Source organism: Meleagris gallopavo, chromosome 2, assembly GCF_905368555.1.
Source record: "Meleagris gallopavo chromosome 2, MGAL_WU_HG_1.1, whole genome shotgun sequence".
NCBI classification, from domain to species: Eukaryota; Metazoa; Chordata; class Aves; order Galliformes; family Phasianidae; genus Meleagris; species Meleagris gallopavo.
The window spans coordinates 109116857-109140719 of record NC_139405.1 but is presented as its reverse complement, the minus strand read 5'-3'; the positions used below and the strand labels follow the sequence as shown (position 1 = coordinate 109140719).

The following is a 23863-nucleotide window of genomic DNA, read 5'->3' as shown; positions in this document are numbered from 1 at the left end:
AGGTCTGAACTCTTCAGTTTTTGATCTCACCTCCTCTCCGGTGCCGCGTGTGTCCAATGGCACGGCAGAGCCAGTAGTTGACTACAGCGACACCTCGGCCAACGGCACGGTTGGTGCCCCTGGGGGCCTCTCCAGCGCCGGCACCGCTGGCCAGGCACAGAGCTACCGGCACAAGCACACCAGCCAAGCAGCGGGCAAGCAGCCGGCGCAGGAGATGGCCGGGGGTGAGAAGTCCAGCATCCCCTACAGGCCGCCCCGCAGAGGGCCGCCCAGCGTCCACCAGCACTTCGATATCAATGAACACTTGCCCTGGATGATCGTCCTCTTCCTGCTGCTGGTCCTGGTGGTCATCGTTGTCTGCAGCGTCAGGAAGAGCTCACGGACTCTGAAGAAGGGACCGAGGCAAGATCCCAGTGCCATTGTGGAGAAAGCTATTATGAAAAAATCCACCACCCCCACGCAGAACAGGGAGAAATGGATCTACTACTGCAACGGGCATGGTGAGCAGCAGCGGATCTGGGGAGTAGTGTTGTCTCCTCCTTGTGCGGCAGCAGATCTCATGGTGCTGTGGGTGGGCCATCCCGTGTCTGGTTCCTGGTTGCTTTTCTGGCGTGCTGGACTTCATAGTAAGGGCAAAACACAGACCCGCGGTTCCTGAGGTGTTTCCTGGCTTCTCCCTATCCCTGTTCTGCTGGCTTATCTCCTGTTCCAGGAGGAATTAATAATGAAGAAAACATCACTTGCTCTCTTCAACTCCTCTCCTGCTTCTACTCTTTGTTAGAGGATCTCAAAAGAAGACCTTATTTATTTTTAATTGATCTCACCCTTTCCATTGCTCTTCTGTTTTTCTCCATCCTTATCTTCTTAGTGACTCAGGCATGCATCTGATTATCTTTTGTGCTGTCCTTTTTCCTTCACCACTTCTGTTTCTGGAAGGCTGAGTCATCCCTCTGCCTGTTGGCAGCACCTCAGTCAAAGCTCTAAATCCCAAACGCTGGCATCTTTCCCCAGCCCTTTTTCCTTGCTGGAGTGAGGAGAGTTATCCTTAACAGCCATAGGGTGCAGTTCTGCATGTTGTGAGATCTTGGAGGTGCTGCTTCCCTCGTGTTTTCTATTCTTTTGGCAGATGACTTGCTACATGCTTTTCAATGAGATCTGAAGACGAGCTGCTGTGGTCATAAATAGGGATTCATAAGGGTCAGTGATAAAACAATGAGATGAACATGAGCAGCCTGTCTGAGCATCGTGTGCCCGTGCTTTCCTCAGCAGGATGTGTGGTTCTACTTCCTCAAAGCCATGGTGACAAATTTGTCCCCTTTATCTTGCAGAGACGGATTGAGGAGTAACAAACATCCCTCCGCAGTTAACCTTTAAGAAAGCACTTTCAGCAAGGGACCCAAGCAAAGAACAGATTGGAAAATAAAGATTTAAAGGTTTAAGAGATCAGTGCTTATGAAAGTCATCCTTGAGTGCTTAAGTACAAAGCAAAGAAGGCTTTGAGTAGGGCGTCTTGTTATGTTCTCTGTTCTCCTTCCTGCTGATTAACAGAGCTACACTTTGTTTGCCTTCATTAATGCATTTATAGAACCAGTAAAGTCTTGCTGGAATTAGCTTTGTGCTTCTCTTGTGTTTGTGCTTTTTATTGGTTTCCTTTTAACTCTTGAATTCTTGAGGAGCTGTTTCTTGAGGCAAAATTTCCTTTTGCAATAAGTTCTAACAACTTTTTTTTCCTGTAAGATCTGCACTCCTTTGTCCCTAAAGTCAGTAGTGCCCAAAGTGTGGTCCCTGGGGCTATGGTAAGTGATCCACAACAGGGCTGCGGAGCCTTTTTAAACACCTTTATTTGTGTGTGCTTCGGGAAATACCAAGCTTCATTGCTTCAGCCACGGTTCATTGGCCAGAAGGTACTGGCTGTTACGAAGCAGAATTGTTTCTTCTTTCTTTTCCTTTCATTTTCCCTTTCTTTTTTCTCCCAGTACCCTCATTACCAGTTCCCTGGGTTGACTGGATATCTCCTTCCTTTTCTTGGAGCAGTGAATACTGTCCCTCAAAGCAGAGATTGGATCTGTACAGCTCAGGGAATGATGACATCAGGGCCCGGTGTTTTGGATGCCTTCTGACACACCTGCACTACAGCTGGTCCTTCTGCAGCAGTGCTAGAGCTGCCTTTGGGCAGGGCTTGATTTGTCCACTGAGGATGATTCAGGTTAAAGAAACCATGCAGATAAGACAGGCTGATATGTGGTGAGTAACGAGACCGTGTAAGACTGCTCAGATGTAATCCCACCTCCTAGATTCTGCATCCTTTGGAGGACAGTGTAATTCCTGGGTCATCCTTCCCAAAACACATTCCTCTCTCATCCTTTAACAGCTGAATTCAGCTAATGCATCAAATCCATCGTGTGTTTGTTTGCAAAGCTTTCTCCCTGTCTTGGGCAATAAGCTGATGTAAGTGCAGAAGCAGTGCTCAGTTAATGAGCTGGCCCAGTATCTGATGGAGCCCCTGCAGTCTGGAGGCCAATTCCCCGTTGCTCAGAGGCTCTGGTCAGGCAGTTGGGCACAGCCCTCCCAGCAGTTCTGGCCAGTCATGCTGGTGCCTGCTTGCCCAGCTGGCTTCATGACCTGCTCCCACCACAGAATGTCCTCAGCTGAACTTGTTGCTGCAAAGGCAAAATGAGCACAAACCAATTAATGCTTTGTCTTGCTTTAAGGGCAGCTCTAATGTTGCCTAAATCACACTGTTTAGCTGGGACAGCCTTGCTCGTTAGTTCTTATTTGGTGGTGTTACTCTGCTGTGTCAAGCACGTAAATTGTTCTTCTCCACAGTGATATAGAAATCCCTCTCTGGGTTTTGTGTTGACGTGTCTGGCTCTTAAGACCCTATTTACTTGAAATGAGAGAAAATGTAGTAAAATAGCAGAACTGACTTCTATTTTCCGAACAGCTGACCGTACTGCAGAGCTGAAGCATCTTGGCTTAGCTTTCTGCTGCTGCAGCAGTGCTTTGTGGGCTGCATCCTGAGGCAGCGTTTTGAATGAGGATATAGCCCAGAACTAACTTCAGACTCTTGCAGAGAGGAGATCTTTGCCCTGCCATGCTGCTGGTGCCAATTGCTCTGTGGTGGGAAGTCAGCACAAAGCCTCTGTACGTCTCTCAAATTGTTAGCCTGGTTTGTGGTCACACTGGGGTTGTATGGGGCAGCTGATTAGGCTTTAAATCTTCTCTGTGGGCTGAGAATGAAGCCCTGGGCTCTGATGCTGACAGGTTATGGGCATTTGCATGACCTCTCCACCTATATATGAGTTGGGGCGATAGAGTCATAAAAAAAATCCCAAATTCATAGACACCCCCTAGGATCCCCGAGTCCCGCTCCTGGCTGCACAGCACCACCCACAGCCTGTGTTGGAGAGCCCTCTTTTCCCTAACCCCAGCCGACCCTCCCCTGCCACAGCTCCGTGTTGTCCCTCAGGCCTTGTCACTGTCACGGAGAGCAGAGCTCTGTGCTGCCCTCCGCGCCCTGGGAGGGGCTCTGTGGGCTGCCACGAGGCCTCCCTTCAGCCTCCATGGGTTGTTCCCATAGGCTGTGCCAACAAGATGTCAGGGCAATTGCGCATGGTTTCCCCTCTGCTTCCTCCTAGTTGACCACCTCCTCCCTCCTAATCCTTTCAGTAAACAACTTTAACATTTGAAAGGGAAGAGCTGCTCTGATGCAGGTGCCAGGCCTGGCGCAGAGGAGCCGCGCTGATGGAAGTGCCCCACTGCTTCCTCAGACGGATGGGCATCGCAGAGCGATGGGTGGCCAGCACAGCTCACCTTGTGGGCTTTGCCCTCCTTGGAAGATCTGGGGCAGTGGATTCCTGTAAGCTGGGTGTCCATGGTGAGGGCAGTGCTGCTGGAGCAGAGCCATCTTGCTGGGGGTGGGCTCCTTCCCCACAGAGGAGTAGCCCAGGGCTGATGTGTGGTCAATACTTCTTTAGGTAGTTGTTGTAAGGGTCTTTCTGTGATAACGTAATTATCCGCGTGCAGGAACTACAGCGTGTAAAAATATGTATATATTTTTGCCCACTTACTGTTCTGCTCTGTACTGTACTGCTGTGACAGACCTCAGGTAAATGGGCCCAAAGCCTTGTCTGTTCCTGGCACTCGATACCCAGTAGCTGAAGTAGCTGTGATGCACTTGTGACCCAGCAGTTGTTGTGGTGGGGCATTTTGCTCGTGCTCATCCTTTCATGAGCTGGTGTCTGCCCCACGCTCCCTCTGGCCACGCACATGCCTTAAGTAACGAAACTAAAATTAGCAGTGGTGCGGGAGGTTGGTGTTAAAACAGGACCCGTGTCCTCAATGTGGACATGTTCCAGCTAAGGCTGTGAATGACACTGATTCTCACTGGATTAAATGGTTCAGAGGTCTGAGTCTTCCCAGACCTCTAGTTTGTGATGACTAATGGCCTGAGCTAGCACAGCCGGCCTCCCTCCATGTCTGTCCCCAGGGCGGGGGCTCTTCTTGGTGGTCCCAGGTCTCATCTGCACAGGAGCTTGAAGCTGGAGCAGCACCAATGGTGCAGCCATGTTTGGGAGGAGTTGGATCTCACTGCTTCATCTCACCCTGCCGTTGGGACCTGGAGGGGTAGGGGCAGCTTGGCCAAGATTTGCAAAGAAAGTAGTGGTTAATTGTTAGCGTGGTGCCTAAACTGTGTACAGGGAAGTGGTTTTAAACCTTTTGTGACTCCTTTCTTTGAGAAGATGGAGAGCAGCCTATATACTGGAAATATTGTTCTTCTGATCTCTTTCTTCATCAGCTTCCAAAGGGGAGGGATTGAACAAGCAGAGTCTTTGTAATAAAAAAGGAGAACTGAAGCTGTAAGTCTTGGCAACATCACATTTTGCATCAGTCTATGCTAAATATGAAGATAGGGTTGAAATAGTCTTTCAGTGGTTGTCTTTGACTGTTACCTATGGAGTATCAGTGGATGAGCAGCAAGGACTGAAATGGGTTGTTTAAGAAGTTCTCTATTGGTATAAAACCTTATGCATGTAGAACAAGGTGCCTGAAATGATGTGCTGAGAGACAAGAAGAGAATTTGGTGATTTCTGGAGCTGAAAGACTGAAAAATGCATCTTGGCATTTCCTGCCAGGCCGGAGCTTATATATATTTTTTTTTCATTATAGTCTTGTAGATGCACATTATTGCAGTGGGCAGCGAGAGAAAAGCCAGGAAGCCTCTATTTAAATAATCAAGAGAAATGAGCTGGTCTGTGAAGCTGTTTGCAGCAGGGAGGGAGGCTTGACTGCAGATAGAAGAGAGCTTGCCAGAAGTGGCTTTGGATGGAAATCCCATCTGGAAGCAGAGTGGGGAGCTGAGAAGCGATGGTGAACAGAAGCAGTGTGTTGGGATCTGGGGGTCTTGGTTGCTCAGCTGCCAGCAGTGCTGGGATCTTCTGGGTTGCTGATTTTTTGAGGGCATGGTCCTTGCCTTGCAGCTCAGTAGCTGTAATGCAGAGCCAGGCTTGAGCTTGTTCTGCTCCAAAGCACAGGCTTCCCAGGCTGGCTGGTTGAAGAGAGTCCAGAGCCTCACTAAAAAGCCCCATGGCCTGTGCTGCAGCTCCCAAGCATCCCCATGTGAATATGAGAACGTGTGTTGGCAGTGCACAGGGACATCTTGGGTCACTACAGGCTGGTACTTGCATGAAATCAAATGCTCTTTTATGAACGGTCTTCAAAAATGCTTTTCATATCAGAATTGGGTGGTGTTTTTTTAAGAGCACGTTGACTAAAAAAGCCTGGCCACAGCCTTAATCTGTACAGATTCACCACCTAAAATGGTAAGCAAGCATATGGAAACAACTCAGCAACGGGTGTTCTTCCATAAGCCTGCTTTTTCTCACCCTTCAACTGCTGTTCTTGCTAAAAGGGTAAGCCCAGCTGCAGGAATGGCACAAGCATAAGCACAAACCTATGAGGTGGCTTCTTGCAGCTCAGTGCTACTTCAGGCTCCTTCCTTAGTGCTTGTGTAGGTAAATGAGTTAAAAGCCACTTGGTGGATTGGTTTTGCAGTTATTTTCCCTTTGATCAGCTCCTGACTACATGTCTGCAGAGCATGATGTAGAGATGCAGAGATGTAGCAGAGAGCAGAAGAGAGATAGGCATACAAGTCGAATTGGTCATAAACTGTGGTGACCTGAAGGATCGCAGGCAGGGTAGAGCAGCATCTCCCATGGGCGGATATGCCTGTTGCTGCTGCTAACATAATTTATTAATTGTGACTGTGCCTGGGGTGAAGGAGCTCTGTTCATGTGTGCAAGCCCTAATACGACTTTGGCAGGCAAGGCATGAGATGAGGAATTAATGTTTGTCTGTCTGCCAAAACGGAGAGGCAAAAGGGTGTTTTAAAGCTGTCTTTCCACTGGGATCTGCAGAATATTAATCTGCAGATATCTATCTGGTCCTCAGATGTCAGCCTGTCCTCTTCTTCAGAATGAGGCCCACAAAGGGAGCTTATTGATAAGGTGGGGTTGTGCCCTGAGGAGTGCAGGTGACGTGAATGCTGCTGTGCTCCTTCCCTGGGATGGGCTGGGATGCATGGAGCTCTGCATGGCACTCTGCCAGGTGGGATGTTCCATTTCAGAGTGAAATGAGGAAGACCTTTACCTCCAGCTGCTTTCTGCAGTGCAGAGCTCTGCTCTGGGAGGCCTGGGATGTATATGTTGAGTTTGAAGCGCTGTGTTCCTCAGACTGCTTGGCCTTCAATTTTGCCCCAAAATTGACCTTTCTGGACCTGACAGGGCTTTGTGGCGAAAGGAATCTCTGGAAAACACAAATGAGAGATAGAGAGAGAGAGAGAGACAGCGCTGTTCTGCTTAGAGAGAAGAAAACCTAATCATGGGTGGGTTTATTACATCTTGAGTCTCTGTGCGTTAGCAGGCTGGAGGCTGGTGCTCCATCACTTATAATGTGGGCTGCTACACCAGCCATCTGTTCGCAGTGTGTGCAGGGCTGCCCTGGGAAGATGTACATTTGCTCTGAAATCTGCTCAAAAAAACCCCAACAACCTCTGCTATCACAAAAGAAAAAAGAAAAATGAACCCAGGAATTTAATCAGGAATATAAAGAATTTGTGCCTGCCTGTTAGGCAGGGCTGAGCACTGATGGTGTGGTAGCTTGGCTTCTCTTGCAGAAAAACATGCTGAGAAGGTTTATTTGTGGAAAATCCTGTGCCAGCTTCTGCAGCGGGAAGGCTGTGATTTCTCACCTCTGTAAGTCTGTAGCACATAACTCCTGAAATAACGAGGCAGGCTTTCCCTTCTTGCCAAGTCTTCCTTGGAGGGGAAAAAAACAATCCAGAGGTGAATTTAATCCCCAGGCTGGTATCTGTGTGTGTCTGGATATTTATACGACTCTGGCCACAGCAGTGTGCTTGCTAAGGGTTTACCAGCCTGTCTGAGGGAGTTATAATGAAGATTAACTCTGCAAAAGCTGTTTACAATCTAATAATGACATAGAATGCTTACTCTGACCGCTTTTAAACCAAAGGTAGAGCAGCTGTTCCCAGGCAGGTTGCTCTGCAGCATCCTAGGCAGGTGGTCAAGCAGAGAAGGGTGGGCTTACCATGCAGATGGGTGGCTCGTGTAGGTCTGAGGGAGGAGGTGCAGACCAAGTGTGGAGCTGATCTCCACACAGCCCGCAGCTGTGGTGCAGGAGCTGCTGCAGCTCGTGCTGTGTGCTGTCCTTCTTGTACCTGGCTCTGGAACGTCACACGTGGCTGATGGAGCCTTCCCTCACTGCTTTGGTGGAGTTACTGCCCGGAGAGTGCGTGGGAAGTGCCTGTCAGCAGCCTGCTTCCTGCCCTGGAAGGTTATTGTGTGTTTGGTTTTTTTGTTTGGGGAAAAAAAAAAAAAGGCAGTTAGTGGTTTATTGCCCAAACGGTGCTTTCTGAGGATGTGAATCAGTGGCTGCTGGGAAGATCTGATGGCAGCGATGCCCTCCATGGGAAGGACTAGCAATTGCTCATAAGCATTCTTAAATGAGTCCTTTATTCCTTTCTGCACAAAGGCTCTTGCGTACTTGTTTATGTTTTCTAACCTCACTCCGAGACCTGGAATATATTTGTGGTGAGGAGATTTCCAACATCTCCCCTTCTATTTTGGGAAGGTGGCGAAATTTTCTCATTTTGGGGAAGTATTTACATCAGTCTTGGGCTTTGTAAGCCCTGGTTTGGTTGAGCTGTGGACAGCTGGGGTTTGGGTGTGCTGCACCCTGGCTCTGTTGTACATGTAGGCTCTCAGTGTATTTTGGGAGGTATGAACAGGCTGCTGGGGCTGTGTTCTGCATGAGTCAGTAAGATATTGGAGGAGGTGGGTGGGATGAGCTCAGGCACAGTTGGGTTAGTGATGATGTGAAGCTTGGCTGAATGTAGGGGATGGCTGGGCTGCACTGCCATGGTTTACCTGCCTGCCTGACGTGTGTGCTCAGCTGTGCCCTGTGCCTCTGTTACTCAGTGCTCCAGATTTGTGCAGATGTTAAAATCTATCCAGCCTGAACAGGGTTTGTCACCCCATGTGCTGCCCTGTACTCGGAAACAGGCAGCTGGAGAAAGTGGTGAGATGGCCACCTTTCCTGTATAGAGCTGAGACCTGGCAGCAGCAAACTGCCAGAGGAGAGGAGATGATTTTTAAGGGCTGTTATGGGACTGGGTTATGTTGATTATCAACTAATTAACCTGCTCGTTGGGTGCATACAGCAATTAATGTTGCGCTCTCCTAGCACACCTATGTCAGGAGGATGGTGCTGGGAGTTCGGCTCAAACCAGGGCTGGGCTGGTGTGGGCCTGTAGGACAAGGGGTGCGAGGGGCGGCTGAGAGCCCTCGGGCCGCTGGGCCCAGAGCAGAGCAGGCTGAGGGGAGGACTGATGGCGGCTGCAGCTCCTCACAGGGAGCGGAGGGCAGCGCTGAGCTCTGCTCTGCTCTGTGACAGCGAGGGGCTGAGGGACGGCACCGAGCTGCGGCAGCGGGGGGCCGGGGGGTGAGGGCGAGGCTGTGCCCCAGAGGGCGGTGGGCACGGCACAGTTTCCCAGAGGGGGGCACGGCCCCCAGCTGTCAGAGGGAGTGCTGGGACACCGCTGGGAAGCGGGGCTGGGGGTGCCGTGTGGGGCCGGGGATCCTTTGGTGTCCCTTCGTACTGGGGGTGTTCTGTGATTCTATGACTGGAGGGCTCTGTCCTTGCTGATGAAGCATGGAGTCTCCTGAAATCCAGCATGAAATGCGTGAAGCTGGCTCAAGAATTCTGGAAATCTCATGCGTGCTACAGGCCATGGAAGATCTCCTCAGCTTCCCTCCTTTCCACTTAAGCTGATGTGTTAACCCCTTTCTCCTTCATCATTAGTGGGACAGGAGGAGAATGACTCTGGCATGCTGTACAGACTTGAGCAACAGATTTCCCCTTGAAGGCAGCAACTTCTCAGCAGACACTCCTCTGAAGAATACCAAATGACATTTGCCTTGAGCTCTGAAACTGAAAATAATGATGGTTTTTTGTTTGCAAGAGGGTGGGGAGAGGAAGGAACGGATGTTTCTCTGTGGTTAGGTTGTGGTTAGGCTTTTCCATATGCTGCCAGGTGCTTGGGTGTAGCCTTCTGGCAAGGCAGCCCTTCCACTCCGCTTGAGTTTGTTGAGAAATATCAAAGAACAACTGGTTCTTTGGCCTGCTGACCCTGAGCAGCACTGGTCTGAGTCTAAAGGATCACAGGGGAACTCAGTTCACAGAATCGCAGAATGGCCCGCGTTGGAAGGAACCTCAAGGATGATGAAGCTCCAACCCCCCTGTGCCATGCAGGGCCACATTTCACAGCAGCCCAGGCTGCCCAGGGCCCCATCCAACCTGGCCTTGAACACCTCCAGGGATGGACGGGGATCCACAGCCTCTCTGGGCAGCTGTTCCAGCACCTCACCACTCTCACAGCAAACAACTTCCCCCTGACAGCCAACTGAAATCTGCCCTCCCCCAACTTCAAACCATTCCCCTTGTCCTGCTGTTATCTCCCCTTTCCAAGAGCTGACTCCCCTCCTGTCTGTAGGCTCCCTTTAGGTACTGCAGGCTGCACTGAGGTCACCCCGCAGCTTCTCTTCTCCAGGCTGAACAAGCCCAGCTCCCTCAGCCTGTCTTTGTATTCAAGGTGTTGCAGCCCTCTGATCATCTTTGTGTCCCTCCTCTGCACCCTCTCCAACAGCTCCCTGTCTTTAAGTTCGTTTCCAGCCTGCATATAGCCTAGCTATATGAGATGAGGGAAACTTATCCAAAACGATCTTAAGAGAGTTATGAAAGCATGGAAAAGTCCTTTGTGCTATGTGATGACCATCTTGGTGACTTTCATAAACAGATTGTCTAAGCCAAACCCTGCACGCTATGGTGAGGCAGGAGATGGAGATGGAAATGCGTGGGGAAAGATGTTGTGTCTCATACAAAATAAGCAAGTGGAAGTCAGATTGTGTGGGCGAAACAGCGTTTACAGGAAAGGTTGGGTGAAGGTGAGCTGGAGGCAGGATATGGAGTTCCACTGCAGCGTGCTTCTGCTCTCCACGGAGGCCTTCCCTGCAGCTTGGTGTCTTTGGAGGTGAGCTGGACACATTTTCAGTGTTGCTGCTCACCTATGCTGCTCTGCAGGTGTCTGGCCATCCTTTGGGAGCAAGGCTGTCCCCATCTGCTCTTCGTGAAGTTGGCCGCAGACATATCTGGGTCTGCCTGGTTGTGCCCATCTAACCCAGCATGCGTGTACACTCTGGGACATCGTGCTTACCTGTGTGCTTGTTGACCTTGGTCTTGTGCTCTGTCCTGTTGCTCTGGAGCTTCGTGACCAGGAAGGGAGCAGATCAGCAGGATCCTGGTGAAGTCTGAGCCACGTCTAAGAGGCACTGCATGGTATCACTGCCAGTAACTGACAACTAGTTTCCTAGCAAACAGATTCAACGCTGAATTTAAACACAGAACTTTGACTTAGGTAGAAATTCAGGGATGATGATAACCTGAAAATATTAAGGGGGAGATGAGCAGGAGTGTCTGTAAGCCCCCTGTGATGTGACTACAGGGCAGGCTGTAGCTTCAGCTGTGGGCCGCAGCTCTTGTTGGGCTGTTCTCTGTTAATTGCAAGCTCAGAAGAGCTTCAGCATCATGCTGATGTTGCTGTGACCACCCTTTGCATAGGAAGCACAAAACAGCTGGGTTCAAGCAGTATTCCTTCCAAACTCAACTGTGTTAGTTGGAATTATTGGGCCCTGAAGGGCTTCAAGCATTGTCTCCAGTCTCAACTGATAAGAGAATGTCCTGGGGTGAGGCTGGGGTTTTTCGATCCTTGCTCCCCATGGGAAATCCCATGTGTTGGGGACAGGAGAGGGCAGGTTTCACACCACTGAAACCCCAGGAAACGTGCTGCACTCCGATGGGCACCGTCCTGTCCCATGGTGCACTCCAGCCCTATCAGTGCTCCGTGGGCTAACTTTGTGAGGGCTCTAGAAATATGAAAATAGTATGTCTGTAAGCTTATTATAAGCATTAATTTTAGCTTTGAAGAAGTGAATTAAGTTACTGTAAATGGCTCGAGGAGTAATACTTGGCAGTGTGCAGCGGCAGCTTGTCATGTAATGGCTTTAATCTTATTTTTCAGGACATGGGACGTAAATGGTTCTCCATGAGACTCAAGCCAAATCTGTGCTCAAGTCTGTCTTCCATATCTCTTAAGGGTTTTATTTGTACAATATTGTAGTGGATATAGTGAACATATGGGGCTTAAGTACATTTAATAGTTACAAGAAAATGAGTTGAAGGTTCTTACAATATTAAGGTAGAAATTTCCAAATTCATTTTTAATGGAACATTTGTTCTCTGAAGATTGTTGCACACCATTAAGTTCTCTGCTCTGCAGTGCATTCTGGTGCCCTGGGATATTGCTGCCAAGAGACACAAACAAACATGTTTGTGGGGCTGCTTTACTGAATTGTGGGATCCAGTACCCCAAAGTCAGAAATGTCAGCAGAGGTGTCATAAATCCTGGTTGGGGATATCAGGGCACAGTGTCACGTCACTGTGTAAAACTGGTGCAGATCAAGCTTTGACTGGCTGCCAATTCTCACCGGTGCAGCAGCTATAAAGAGTGGGATGGATCAGCACTGAGTGTGCAGGTGGAAGCAGGGAGCATAGGGGGTTTTTCCCTCTCTTTGGTGCTGCCAGGGGCTGTAAACAGCAATTACGTTCTGTTGAGCAGCATGCTGTACGGACCCTCCTCTGGACAGGACAGTGCTGGCCCTGCTCGTTCCTCCCAGCGTTCCTGTTGGTCTCCAGGTGCACAAGTTTTGCAGGGCTTTTCCTACTTCTTATTCCAGTTAAACCTTTGGATTTGGGTTCTTTTCTTCAGACTCAGGTGGTTTTATTGTGCTGCTTCCCAGCAGCAGCCTGTAGTGCCCGAAGGCACTTGGTTACTGGTGTGATGTGGGGTGCATGCAGCTCCTGCTCCCAGCTGACAGCTTGTGTGCCTACCGAGGACAAGGAGTGGGTGACTTTGGGGCACAGCAGGTGAGCTGTGCTGACTGCTGACGTGATGGCTGCGGGTTTGTATGAGTAAATGGGAGAGGCAGCAAGACCAGACCGAATGCCTGCTGCCAGCTGCGTGCTGACATTTTATGGGCAGGAACATATTTCTTTTTATGTGCCTCAGATAATTAGCCCCATCATAATGCATAATAGCGTGTTGGCAGCCTTTTTTGTTCCTTTATGCTGGGGAATATTTCTTTTGCCCTGGGTTTATTCTGAATAACGAAGAAGGTTTTCCTCCCAACTTTTTTTTTTTTCTTACTACTTTTTTCTTTTCCTTTCCCCCTCCCCCCCAACCTTTCTGTTGTTAAAGCAGAGCCCTGTGGCTGTTGCTTTTGAAACACAGAGCTGGGGAATCCTTGCCTTGCTGCTCTTCAGTTTGAGTTGAAAGCTGCTTAAGAGGGAGCTCAGCGATGCATATCTTTGCTTTTAAGCCCCTTTGCTGTCATGCTCTAAATGTGGTCGTTAATCTCTGTGTGTTGCTGCTAGAGCAGGAGGGCTCTTGGGGCACACCTGTAACTCCCTGATGTGAACGTGTGACTGCCACACCACTTCCCTGAACATAGCAGCAGATTGCATCGAGTCAACTGCTTTGCCTCGTCCCTGTGGAGGAAACGTTTTGTGTCAGCAAAACGTTTGCAGCAGCACCCAGAGCCTTAAAACTCCCCCTGAAAGGAGAGATCCTCTGCTCTAGGCTGGAAGGTTGCGATTTTACACTACGCAGAAGCCAAACCATCACTTATCTGTGATGGCTGGTGAGATATTGCTTGCTCCTTTCAGCAGTGAGTGGAGTCAGACCCTGCCAGAGAGAGAAGCAGGCTGCAGTCCTCAAGCTGTCCACAGGTCTTGCTCATATGTGTGGGGAAGGAGGCTGTTGGGGTTGCAGTGGGAGGAGGGCAGGGGTATGCAGAACCCCAACACCAGTTCTGGATACACTGAGCACAGTGGGGTTGTGGGTACTGGAAAATGCTGTATGATTATCTAGCTCTAAAGTGAGAGCTGTGTCTTTACATAGCAGTAGAGATAAGCTTGCTTTAATAGAGAGAGGAGGGAGTTTGGTCAAAAGTAACTCTAACAAGCTCTGGGATATTTAGCTATATCAAGGCTGAGACCTGTTGGGAGATTTGGATTGAACTGCTTTAGATAGAAGTTGCTGAATTTCACACCAGCTGGAAAGACCCTGACTACAATATTCCTCTGTGAGCAGCTATTTTTGCTGACAGAGGTGTCCACAGATGGAAGAAGTAGTGTGTGCAACCATGGAGGAATGCTGGCACATGGGGATACCCAGAGTGTGGTAACTTCTTGGAAAAAGCGAGTTTCTTCTTGCAGATCCTTCAAGCCTCCCCTTTGTGGGGCTGTTTGAAACAAGGTAGTGTTCAGCTGGATAGAAACAGACTGTATGAACTCCTATGGAAGAGGTATGGCTTTATTTGAAGGTATAATTTCTGGCTGCTGAGCAAATGCTAGGCGTGCCATTTGTATTGCTTCAAAACTCAAGGGACAAAATTCTTCTGCTCTTGAAACAAAGCCTCTTGAGCTTTCTGGGGGAAATCCTACCTTTCTGTTCTTCGTTGGGCTGGAAAACCAGTTATGAGGGACAGCTGAGGAGACTGGAATTGTTGAGCCTGGAGGAGAGGCTTAAAGGAAACCCCCAGCTGAAAGGAGGTTGCAATGAGGTGTTGGTGTCTCTTCTCAGGTGACAGGTGATAGGAAGCAGCCTCAAGTTGCATCAAGGAAGAATTTCTTCATGGAAAGGGTGGCTGGGCACTGGAATAGGCTGCCAAGGGAATGGTGGTGTCCTCATCTCTGGACATGTGGAACTTGGTAGTCATAATCATATCAAACAATCCTAGAATGGCCTGGGTTGCAAAGGCCCACAGCGCTCATCCAGTTCCAACTCCCTGCTATGTGCAGGTCACCAACCAGCTGCCCAGAGCCACATCCAGCCTGGTAGTGTTAGGCTGGTAACTGGATTAGGTCTTCTTTAGGCCTTCTCCAACCTAGGTAATTCTCCGATTTAAATCTCATAGCAATTCTTCCATTCTTGCAACACTTGCCTGATGTCACCAGTCTGCCTGGAAAATTGTTCTAAATATGGCGGTAGGTGCTGCGAGTGCTGTGCTATGAAAGTGCCACTCATCTTGATAGAGGAGCTTTAGTGACTCATCTCGTAATCCAGCTTCCATTCAAAGCTGCAGCTGTGATGCTGATGCAGGTGTGAGGGTGAGTCCACAACAGAACTGCAGCAGTGGCTGAACATCAGGGCTTTCTGTGCTCAGAGCTTCTAGGCAGCAGTCAATGCACTGTTCATGTGACAGTGCATGTGCCTCCGTTGGACTAGGTGATGGATTTGCCACACTTTATGTGCATACAGAGCTTAATGGTGTTTGAACACATCAGGGGGTTTGACCTCATTGCAGCCTTTCAGTACCTGAAGGGAGCCTATAGACAGGAGGGGAGTCAGCTCTTGGAAAGGGGAGATAACAGCAGGACAAGGGAATGGTTTGAAGTTGAGAGAGGGCAGATTTCAGTTGGATGTGAGGGGGAAGTTGTTTGCTGTGAGAGTGGTGAGGTGCTGGAACAGCTGCCCAGAGAGGCTGTGGATCCCCGTCCATCCCTGGAGGTGTTCAAGGCCAGGTTGGATGGGGCCCTGGGCAGCCTGGGCTGCTGTGAAATGTGGAGGTTGGTGGCTCTGCATGGCACAGGGGGTTGGAGTTTCGTGATCCTAGAGGTCCCTTCCAACCCTGGTCATTCTGTGATGATTCTATGATGGGTGCTTTTATCTGCCAAGCTCTTTGTGGCCTGGACTCATAAGCTGTTCCCTTTTGGTCAAGTCTTAAAAAAAGCAAAAGCAAAACTTGTCCATTTGAGAATGAGAGAAGCTTTGCTGCAGCTCTGGTTTGCGTTTCCAGGAGGCTGCGAGTCTCACCGTGCCTCACCTGTGGCTCTTCTACCCTGCAGGCATCGACATCCTGAAGCTGGTGGCGGCCCAGGTGGGGAGCCAGTGGAAGGACATCTACCAGTTCCTGTGCAACGCCAGCGAGCGCGAAGTGGCCGCCTTCTCCAACGGCTACACGGCCGACCACGAGCGGGCCTACGCTGCACTGCAGCACTGGACCATCCGCGGGCCTGAGGCCAGCCTGGCGCAGCTCATCAGCGCGCTCCGGCAGCACCGCCGCAACGACGTGGTGGAAAAGATCCGCGGCCTGATGGAGGACACCGCGGCGGTAAGGCTGGGCACGGTGCTGACCTGCCTCGTCCATTGTCTTGCTTTGTTGAGGTCAGCCTGGGTGTGTGCAGAATCACAGAATGGTTGCAAAGGCCCACAGCGCTCATCCAGTCCCAACCCCCTGCTGTGTGCAGGTCGCCAACCAGCAGCCCAGGCTGCCCAGAGCCACATCCAGCCTGGCCTTGAATGCCTGCAGGGATGGGGCATCCACAGCCTCCTTGGGCAACCTGTTCCACTGCCTCACCGCCCTCTGCATGAAAAACTTCCTCCTCACATCCAACCTAAACCTCCCCTGGCTCACTTTAAAACCATTCCCCTTGTCCTGTCACCACCCACCCTCACAAACAGCCGTTCCCCCTCCTGTTCATACGCTCCCTTCAGTCACTGGAAGGCCGTGTGTAGGGCCTTGCCCTATGCAGTGGGAACGGTCTGTGTGTACCATTCTCCAGAACTGTTCCCCTTCTGTTGCAGCTCTGGCTTTGTAACATACTTCCCCATATTTCAGGAAAATAAATAAGTACTGCAGAGTATCCTGTGGCAGAGTCTTGGCTGAGGATAAGTTTTTGGGAGCAAAGATCAGCTGCCAGCCTTGGTGACCTTTTCAGATTGGTTTTGCCACCTCTTACTTTAGATGTTGATGTGCTTTTATTCTGGGGGGGCTCTCATTCAGTAGTGGCCTTCTGGAACAGTTCCTAAATGTGGTGTGTGGAGATTCTTCCCAGTGTGGAAGCCACTGGGACAATACATAGATTCAGGTGGGAAGGTCAGTGCAGGGCTCCTTCCCTCAAAGCAGTTGTTGAAACACCTCTTGCTGGTGTGTAGCAGGGGGTTCCCAAACCCCTCATTGGGACAAGGCCATCCCAAATTGCCCCCTCTGAGCAGGACTCTGTTTTGCAGTGCCATATAACAAAACATGGCTTTCTGTTTTATTGTTTGTTTTTTAACCCCAGTACAAAATCACAGATTGTGTAAGTAAAGTCCTCAGCTTGTGTTGAGTTCAGCAGCCAAGTGCTTTATAGTTTGTTTTGCTCAACTCTTGGTAATTAAGCAGTATGTCACTTCCTCCTTTTCCTTGTTAGTGTAGGGTTTCTGTTCGTGGTTTTTTTTTAATATAAAAATGCAAGCCTCTGACAAAATTATAGTCAGAAGAAAAGGTAGAGAAAATTTTAGTCCTAAATGTCTCTAGTACGTGTGGGTCAAGTTTCAGCCCAGGCAGTGTGCCAGGAGGACACGTCATCCTTTTGGTCTCCTCAAGCAGGTAGTAAACTCAGTTCTCCTGGTTACTGTTTTGACTATTACAGTAAAGTGCTGGGCTAGGACATCAGATAAAGTGCGGGGTTGGTTTGTTAGCACAATGTCTAATTAGCAGACCTAGATTGTGCAGTGTTCAGTGCTCCTAAACATTGCTCTCCTCCAGCCAGGATTATCAGGTGCTCATTCTCAAACAGTGAAAAAATCAGGGTGGCAATTTTGGCAACCGGGTTTATAAGGTATCCTGCTGAGACTTCTGATGGCTGAGGAACTTGCTTAGACACGTGCCCTGCGATCTGAAAGCCCCGTGAGCTGATGTTTCAGGGAATAAGCAAACCCAAATCTTGTGGATACTTGTATTAGGATTTTTGGACCTTTTGGCTGTTCAGCAAGGTACCTTGTTTAGTGGACATAGTGCTAATGGGCTGACAGTTGAAATAGGTGATTTTGGTGGTCTTTTCTAACCTTAATGATTCTATAATTGGAGAGTTGGGCTGAAAAAACAGTCGATCTCCTAGGGGAAAACCTTACTGAATGGCTGCAGTGACTGCAGGTGGCAACAGCAAAGAACTATATGGGAAATGCTGCAGAGCCCCTTGGGAATGTGCTGGTGAGCAGCCTTCTGTCTGTTAGGATTTGAGATATCTCAAGTGCTCAGTTTCCTTTTCAAGGAATCTCAATAGACAGAAGATCTTCAGCTTCTTTCTGAGAGGAAAACAAGCACGTTCTCTGTTTTGCCTGTAGTGCCTATACAGAAAGTGGGATTTTTTTTCTGCTTTTTTAAATAAATTCACCCAGGCCAGCACGTTCTCCTCCCCTGTCTATCTGCTGGGACTTCTTTGGATAAGTGTATAATGGTCCACCATCCACGTGCCTGTTCCCAAAGGCACCGGACTGGTGGTTGCAGTGCAGCAGGGTGTGGGATGCTGGAGCACCTCGGGGCTCAGATCCTGCAAGGTATCGCCTGCCGTAGCCTGTTTCCTTCAGTCAGATTCTGCAGTTTGGGCGTTGAAGGCCCTCGGGGCTGTTCCACTGCTGTGAGACACAGGAGGGAGGCAGAATGCCATGGGAAACGTGTTGTGCAAGGGAGCCCGAAGCCCTGCGGCCTCACGCCTACAACTGAGCTGCATCTTGGCGGTCCCAGCCGGGGCAGCTTATTTGCTAAACACCAGCAGCAGACGTTGAGGTTTTGTTTGGGTTTGGTTTTAATTGCTCTGGTTTGAAAGCCTTTAATTAGCGCTAATCTGTTTGGCTCTTGTCTGTCCAAATGCAGCCCGGGTCGAGGCGGTTTCTCTCCGTACCCAACTGGTTTGATCTGAAGGAGTCGTGGCAGAAGTCGGTGCTGCATTGCATCCCTCCGGCAATGAGCCGTGCTGAAGCAGTCCTGCCAAAAGCACAGGCATAAAAAGAGCTCGTTGGGCTGTGTTGCGGAGGGGAACGAGGCTCTTATAAGCAATGCAAATAAATGCATATGGCAGCTAACGGGTCGACGCCGGCAGCACGAACCAAGGGGGGGTGTGCTGGTATGAGAAAATGATGGGAAATTCCCATTCCTTGTGGAGAACAGCTATAGCAGAGCAAGGACAAGAAGAAAACACCAACACCCCCAGCTGGTACCTAATAACACCTTTTGCCATCCCATTCTTTATTACATCATTGCCCCAGACCCTCTATCTAGCTTCCAGCTCCAGTCTGTGCAATCTGCAGAGGCAGAGCTGCTCTCTAGCAGTTCTCCATGCCCACAGGAGCCTCTGGGGCTCTGACATATAAATATTTACAACTGCTGATAACGCAGGAAAAGCAAATTAATACAGACCTCTGGAGCATTATGGTATGTGACAGGAAGGTTTTCCTTTTGGGAGAGAAGAGCTCTGCTGATTGCTTGACGACTTTTTTAGCTACAAAAGATTATGCTGGTTTTACACCATGCTGCATGAATTTAGGTTAAAACTGGATTAGCCCTCTGAATCACTTTGCAAGTTTCTGCAGCATTTGCTGATCCAGAAAATAGGAAGAGCGTGGCAGCTGTGGGAAGATGTTTGAGACACGTTGAGCTCCTGCTCAGTGCTCACAATGGACGTTTTCTCTTCCAGCTCTTGTGGAAGGCTTTGCAAAATCTCTCCCCTTGGAGCATGCTTGCTGGGGAGGGGGAAGGGAAGGAAGGAGGAGAATTCACTGCAGGTCCCAGCAAATTGCAGTTTTGAGGGTAAAAAGGGAAAATTTTCACATGGCACAGATGCAGAGTGGGACTTTTAGGGGGTTAAGAACATTTGCAGGTAGCTCCTGAGCAGCGTCCATGAGCTGTGCTGTGTTTGCTACTGTGAGCTCTGCTCTGAGCCCTTATCTTTGTGTTTATAGCTTTTCTGTTCTCAGCTGAAGCGTTCTGGGGAGCTGCTGGAGGGAAGCAGACAGCCTTGCTTGAGATGTTCAGCTGCAAAAGAAATAAATTAACAGCAGAGAGGAAGGCTGCAGCCCTGATCCCAGTGAGATTTAGGTCTGTGGCTAATTTCATCTTGCAGATAATCCTGTGAATCAGCAGATACAGCAGAGGAAAAGCCCAGTATCAGGGATATATGGAGTTTTAAGCCATGCAATTTTGGGGGCTGCTGGGGGAGAAGAGGATGCGAAAGCCCCAGCTGAGGCGGTGGCAGTGCTGCTTAGTGCCTTCTCTTCCCCTTTCACAGGTCGAAGCCTTGGGGCCAGGATGCTGGCACAGCAGTGTTTGCTTCCAGCCCTAGCTTGGGGCGGTTCCGGCTCCCACAGATTTGCTTTGTTTCCTCTTTGTCACAGCAGAACTGGGCTGGGGCCAATGACTCGGCCCAGAACTGTGGTACAGGGCGGCCAGGCGCTGGGAGGAGTAGGGCAGGGTGGGTTTGCTGTGGCAGCTGGGCCGGCTGTTGCTGGTTTCTGGTAGGTCTGCACTAAACCATGGGTTGGTTCTCAAGGAACTGACACTGCTCTGACATAGGGTGGGGTCTGGGGGTGCTGTGTGGGGCGGGCCTAGGGATCCTTTGGGGTTCTTTCCTGCTCAGGATGTTCTGTGAGTGTGGGTCTAAGGGCTTTCCATGAAGCTGCTCGTCGCCCTCGGCGCATCCCCTTTGGTTCACCCAGCCAGTCGCCCCTGCTGTCACTGGTAATCCCACCCTGTCCCCCTAGAGAGCTGATGGGACGTGACAGCCTCGCTTAATGGGAAAATCTCCAGTGCTGGAAGAGCACAGAGCTGTTAATCTGGACAGATCTTCCCTATGTGCCACAGGGAGAGCATCCCCCACACCACAGCACCACCAGCACGGTGCTCCTGCATGCCGCCACTTCTCCCAACCCTCCCTGAGCACCATATGGAGCTGTAACAAACCTGGACACAGGGCTCCTGTCTGCCCCTGTCTACTTTCAGCTGGGAATCTGGGAATCGGTGACCTCAGCACTAAATTTATCCCATCCGGGATGACAGACAGCCACCCGACCTGCTCACCCCAGCACGTCCCTCTGCGGAGGTTTCTCCTCCCACCACAGCCCCTTGTGAGTTTTCTTTTATAAAAATAGTGTCTGTTTCATCTCTGTTTGCATTGGGCAGGAAAAACCCGACCTGACCCAGCTGCTGCTGCAGGCTCTGTGCCCAGAGTCAGGCTGAGCCAACAGCGAACTCTGGAGATTTTGGGGGCTTTGCTGAGCAGGAGCAGCTCCAGCAGCATTGGAGGCTTGGTCCTCCCATGGTTGAGTACACTCATCTCCTGAGGCTGCTGTCACTTAGAGATGGCAATCGTGAGCCCTGCAGAAGTTGCATGGAACAAGCAAGAACAAGTGCATCCTTCCTCCTCAGCATTTCTTCTGAACATCGATTCAGCAGGTTGATAAATGACCTGCAAGGGTTGTTTTGAACTGACGCAGTCCCAGTTGGAGATCTGTCTGTGCTCAGGCTGGCACTTCTCTTTTTGTCGCAGTGGCTTTGATGACCAGCTGGTTGCAGCAGGAGGAATTGCTGGGAAGTGTCACCTCCGAGACTTTTTATTTTATTCTTTTTCACTCAGAGGGTGATGTCACACTGGAACAAGTTGCCCAAGGAGGCTGTGGATGCCCCATCCCTGCAGGCATTCAAGGCCAGGCTGGATGTGGCTCTGGGCAGCCTGGGCTGCTGGTTGGCGACCTGCACACAGCAGGGGGTTGGGACTGGGTGAGCGCTGTGGGCCTTTGCAACCCAGGCCGTTCTATGATTCTATGATACAATTCTTAATGCCTATGCCCAGTCCTCCCTGATGTGAGCAACGTGGCTGCAGTTCGTCCCAGTTAGTCTTGTATTGCAGTGCAGTGAAATAAAGGCAAACACAGCTTCCTGCTGCAGTGCAGTGCTTAACAAAAGATCAAAAACCAGCAGAGCATCCCAGCAGGACGGAGCTACACTTGGTTGCAGGAGGCTGCTGATGTGTCAGAGCCTCGCGTGGCTCCCTGCTGCAAGCGCTCTGCTGCTCATGTGGGCATTCGCCTCTCGGGACTAACAGCCCTCTCTGTGTGTGCAGGTGCAGATGCAACCTCAGTGGCAGACGCAGGACTGCTCGAATGATGATGGAAAGGTGAGAAATGCGGTCACTGTGGAAGGGCAGAAGCTCTGCAGAGGGATTTCATTCTTTTTGCAGCCAGGGCAGGGGCACGGCTGCCGTGGTTTCGCTTGAAATAGGGATTGCAGAGCTGGTTTCGGGTAGATGACTCACGGACTATGAATGGTTGTTTGTATGCCTGTTCCACGGGCTTCACCTCAGAGCAACTTCTTACTTTCCCTGCCCTTTCAAAACCTTCTTTCCCACTTGCTTTCTTCCTGCGGTTTAAATATTAACATCCCAGCATCCTGTTTGCTTTGCCTAATAAGCTCACAGGAGCTCAGCTATTTGGAAGGCTCCGGGCTCTGAGGACGCCTACAGACAAATAACCCCGGGTGCTTTTCTAGCGTGCTTTAGCAGCTGTTTAATTAAACTCCAAATAACTCACACGCTTCTGGGAAGTGTTTTCCCCTCTGCTGGGAAGGCAGGCTGGGGCTGGCGGTTCCCCCATGCCCTCTGTTTTGGGGCACTGAAGGGTCAGCTCCGTTTCGGAGATCGGGACTTGGCTTTCCAGCTGGGTGTTAAATGAAATTGCAGAGGGGAGAAACAAACCTCTGCAGCCTGTTTGTTTTTAGGGGAAACGGGAGCATATTGCAGCTTGGAGAGCAGCCAGGGCGGTGTGTTCTCCCCAGTAATGGCTGCAGCTCACCGATGCGCTGCGTCAGGGAGGGAGCTGGAGAGGAGAATGCTGATTCTTTTAATTAAAAATTAAAGCTGACATTTATTTATAACGTGCCTATTGCATAATGTGCTGAGCCAGAACAATTCCTCCCTGTCTATTTTCAGTGGGGGGGAAAGGAGGGGAAAAAAAAGCCCCACTGAAACACAACCCCTTTATTCCTCCACAAACAGGCCAAAATGTGAATTTGATGTGAACAGGCTCTCAGCAGACATGACTGTGGGTGGTGAATTCCTCGATGCAGACAAGGAGTGTGTGTGGGTACAGCCATGTCTGTGCCGCTGGGGCTGTGCCTGCCCTGCATGGAGGTGGCTCTGCAGCTCCCTGCCTCTCATCCACACCTTGCTTTGTAATTCCTTCGAGTGGAAGCACAGACGGGCAGGAGTGGCCAGGTGCTCCTTCTGCAGCAGGAGAAGACAGGGCTGTGAGGTGAATCTAGGGAAGGTGGTCGCACATGAGAGGATGTAAGTGGAGCAAGGATGTGGAGTCTGCGTTGAAGTTAAATAGTCTGCAGTCCTCAGAGCAGCCTGGTCACCTGTAGAGGGGCACAGTGCTGGCCAGGGATGTGGGAATGCTGTGCTGAGCCTCTCCTGTCTGCAGGGAACGGAGACTGCTTGAGGTCCCCACCCCAAGAGGATGCGGAGACACCAAGGGGCCACAAAGTGTTGGCTGTTGAAGCACAGGAAGTAAGCTGTGGAGTTGGAGGGTTCAGATCTCCGCTGAGGTGATGCTGCTTCCCAGAGTGGCACTTCTGCCTCTCCATGCCTTTGTGGCCATGGAGCCAGATGCAGTCTCCTGGTTTGCTTCAGGGGCATGAGCGAGAACTGAAGGTGCTGAGACGCTGTTGTGGTCAACCCTAGGCCCTGCTTGTCCTTCCTGACTAAGCAGAGTCAGGCAGGATGGATTTCTCTATAACACATTAATGGGGTGCTCACATGTGCAAGGGCCAGACAGGGCAAACAAATTATTAACTTGGAATGTGGCTCAGCATCCCAGCGAGGGAGGTAGGGGGGGGGATATAAATCAGGAACATTGTGTCCCAACAGCCAGAATCCCAGTGATGCGTGAGGAACCACAGTCTGAGGCCACCAAAAGTGCTTTGGCATTAATATCGTGTCAATGAGCATTGTCTGGGGATGTCACCAGGCGGTGGAGCAGCTCTTGGTTGAAAGCATGGAGCCAGGCTGTGCCTTGTTTTTAGGGAATGAGAGTTGTGGAGAAGTTTTTGGGTGGGGGACAACCTGCTTGGGAAGCTTAGCCTCCAAGAGCTCTGCTTTGGGCTTTTGTAACCCCTTCCCTGAGCAGGAGAATAAGAAGCAAGTTAAACTGATGGTAACTGGGCAGGCTGTCTGCACGTGCCACCCCAGTGCTGTGGTTGTTCTGCTGGGAATGCAGGCTGCTCTGCCCCACCTGTGTGCCGTGCTGTGTGCCAAATGCTAGCACTGATGTCTGCCACAAGTCACCTCTGGGGTGGCAGGTCCCTGACGGAGCTCACTGAACACAGTGGGCTCTCACAGGTGTGGGCTCTCTTAG

At 50.4% G+C, this 23863-nt stretch overlaps 1 protein-coding gene across 1 annotated transcript in view; it reads left to right on the top strand.

Moving 5' to 3' along the window:
• Positions 1-23863, top strand: part of TNFRSF21 (TNF receptor superfamily member 21) — a 32576-nt gene that overhangs the window by 6125 nt on the left and 2588 nt on the right. Inside the window, 3 exon segments of the mRNA XM_085218408.1 lie at positions 3-500; positions 15541-15806; positions 21574-21627. Of these exon segments, the coding sequence (XP_085074534.1) occupies positions 3-500; positions 15541-15806; positions 21574-21627 (818 nt within the window).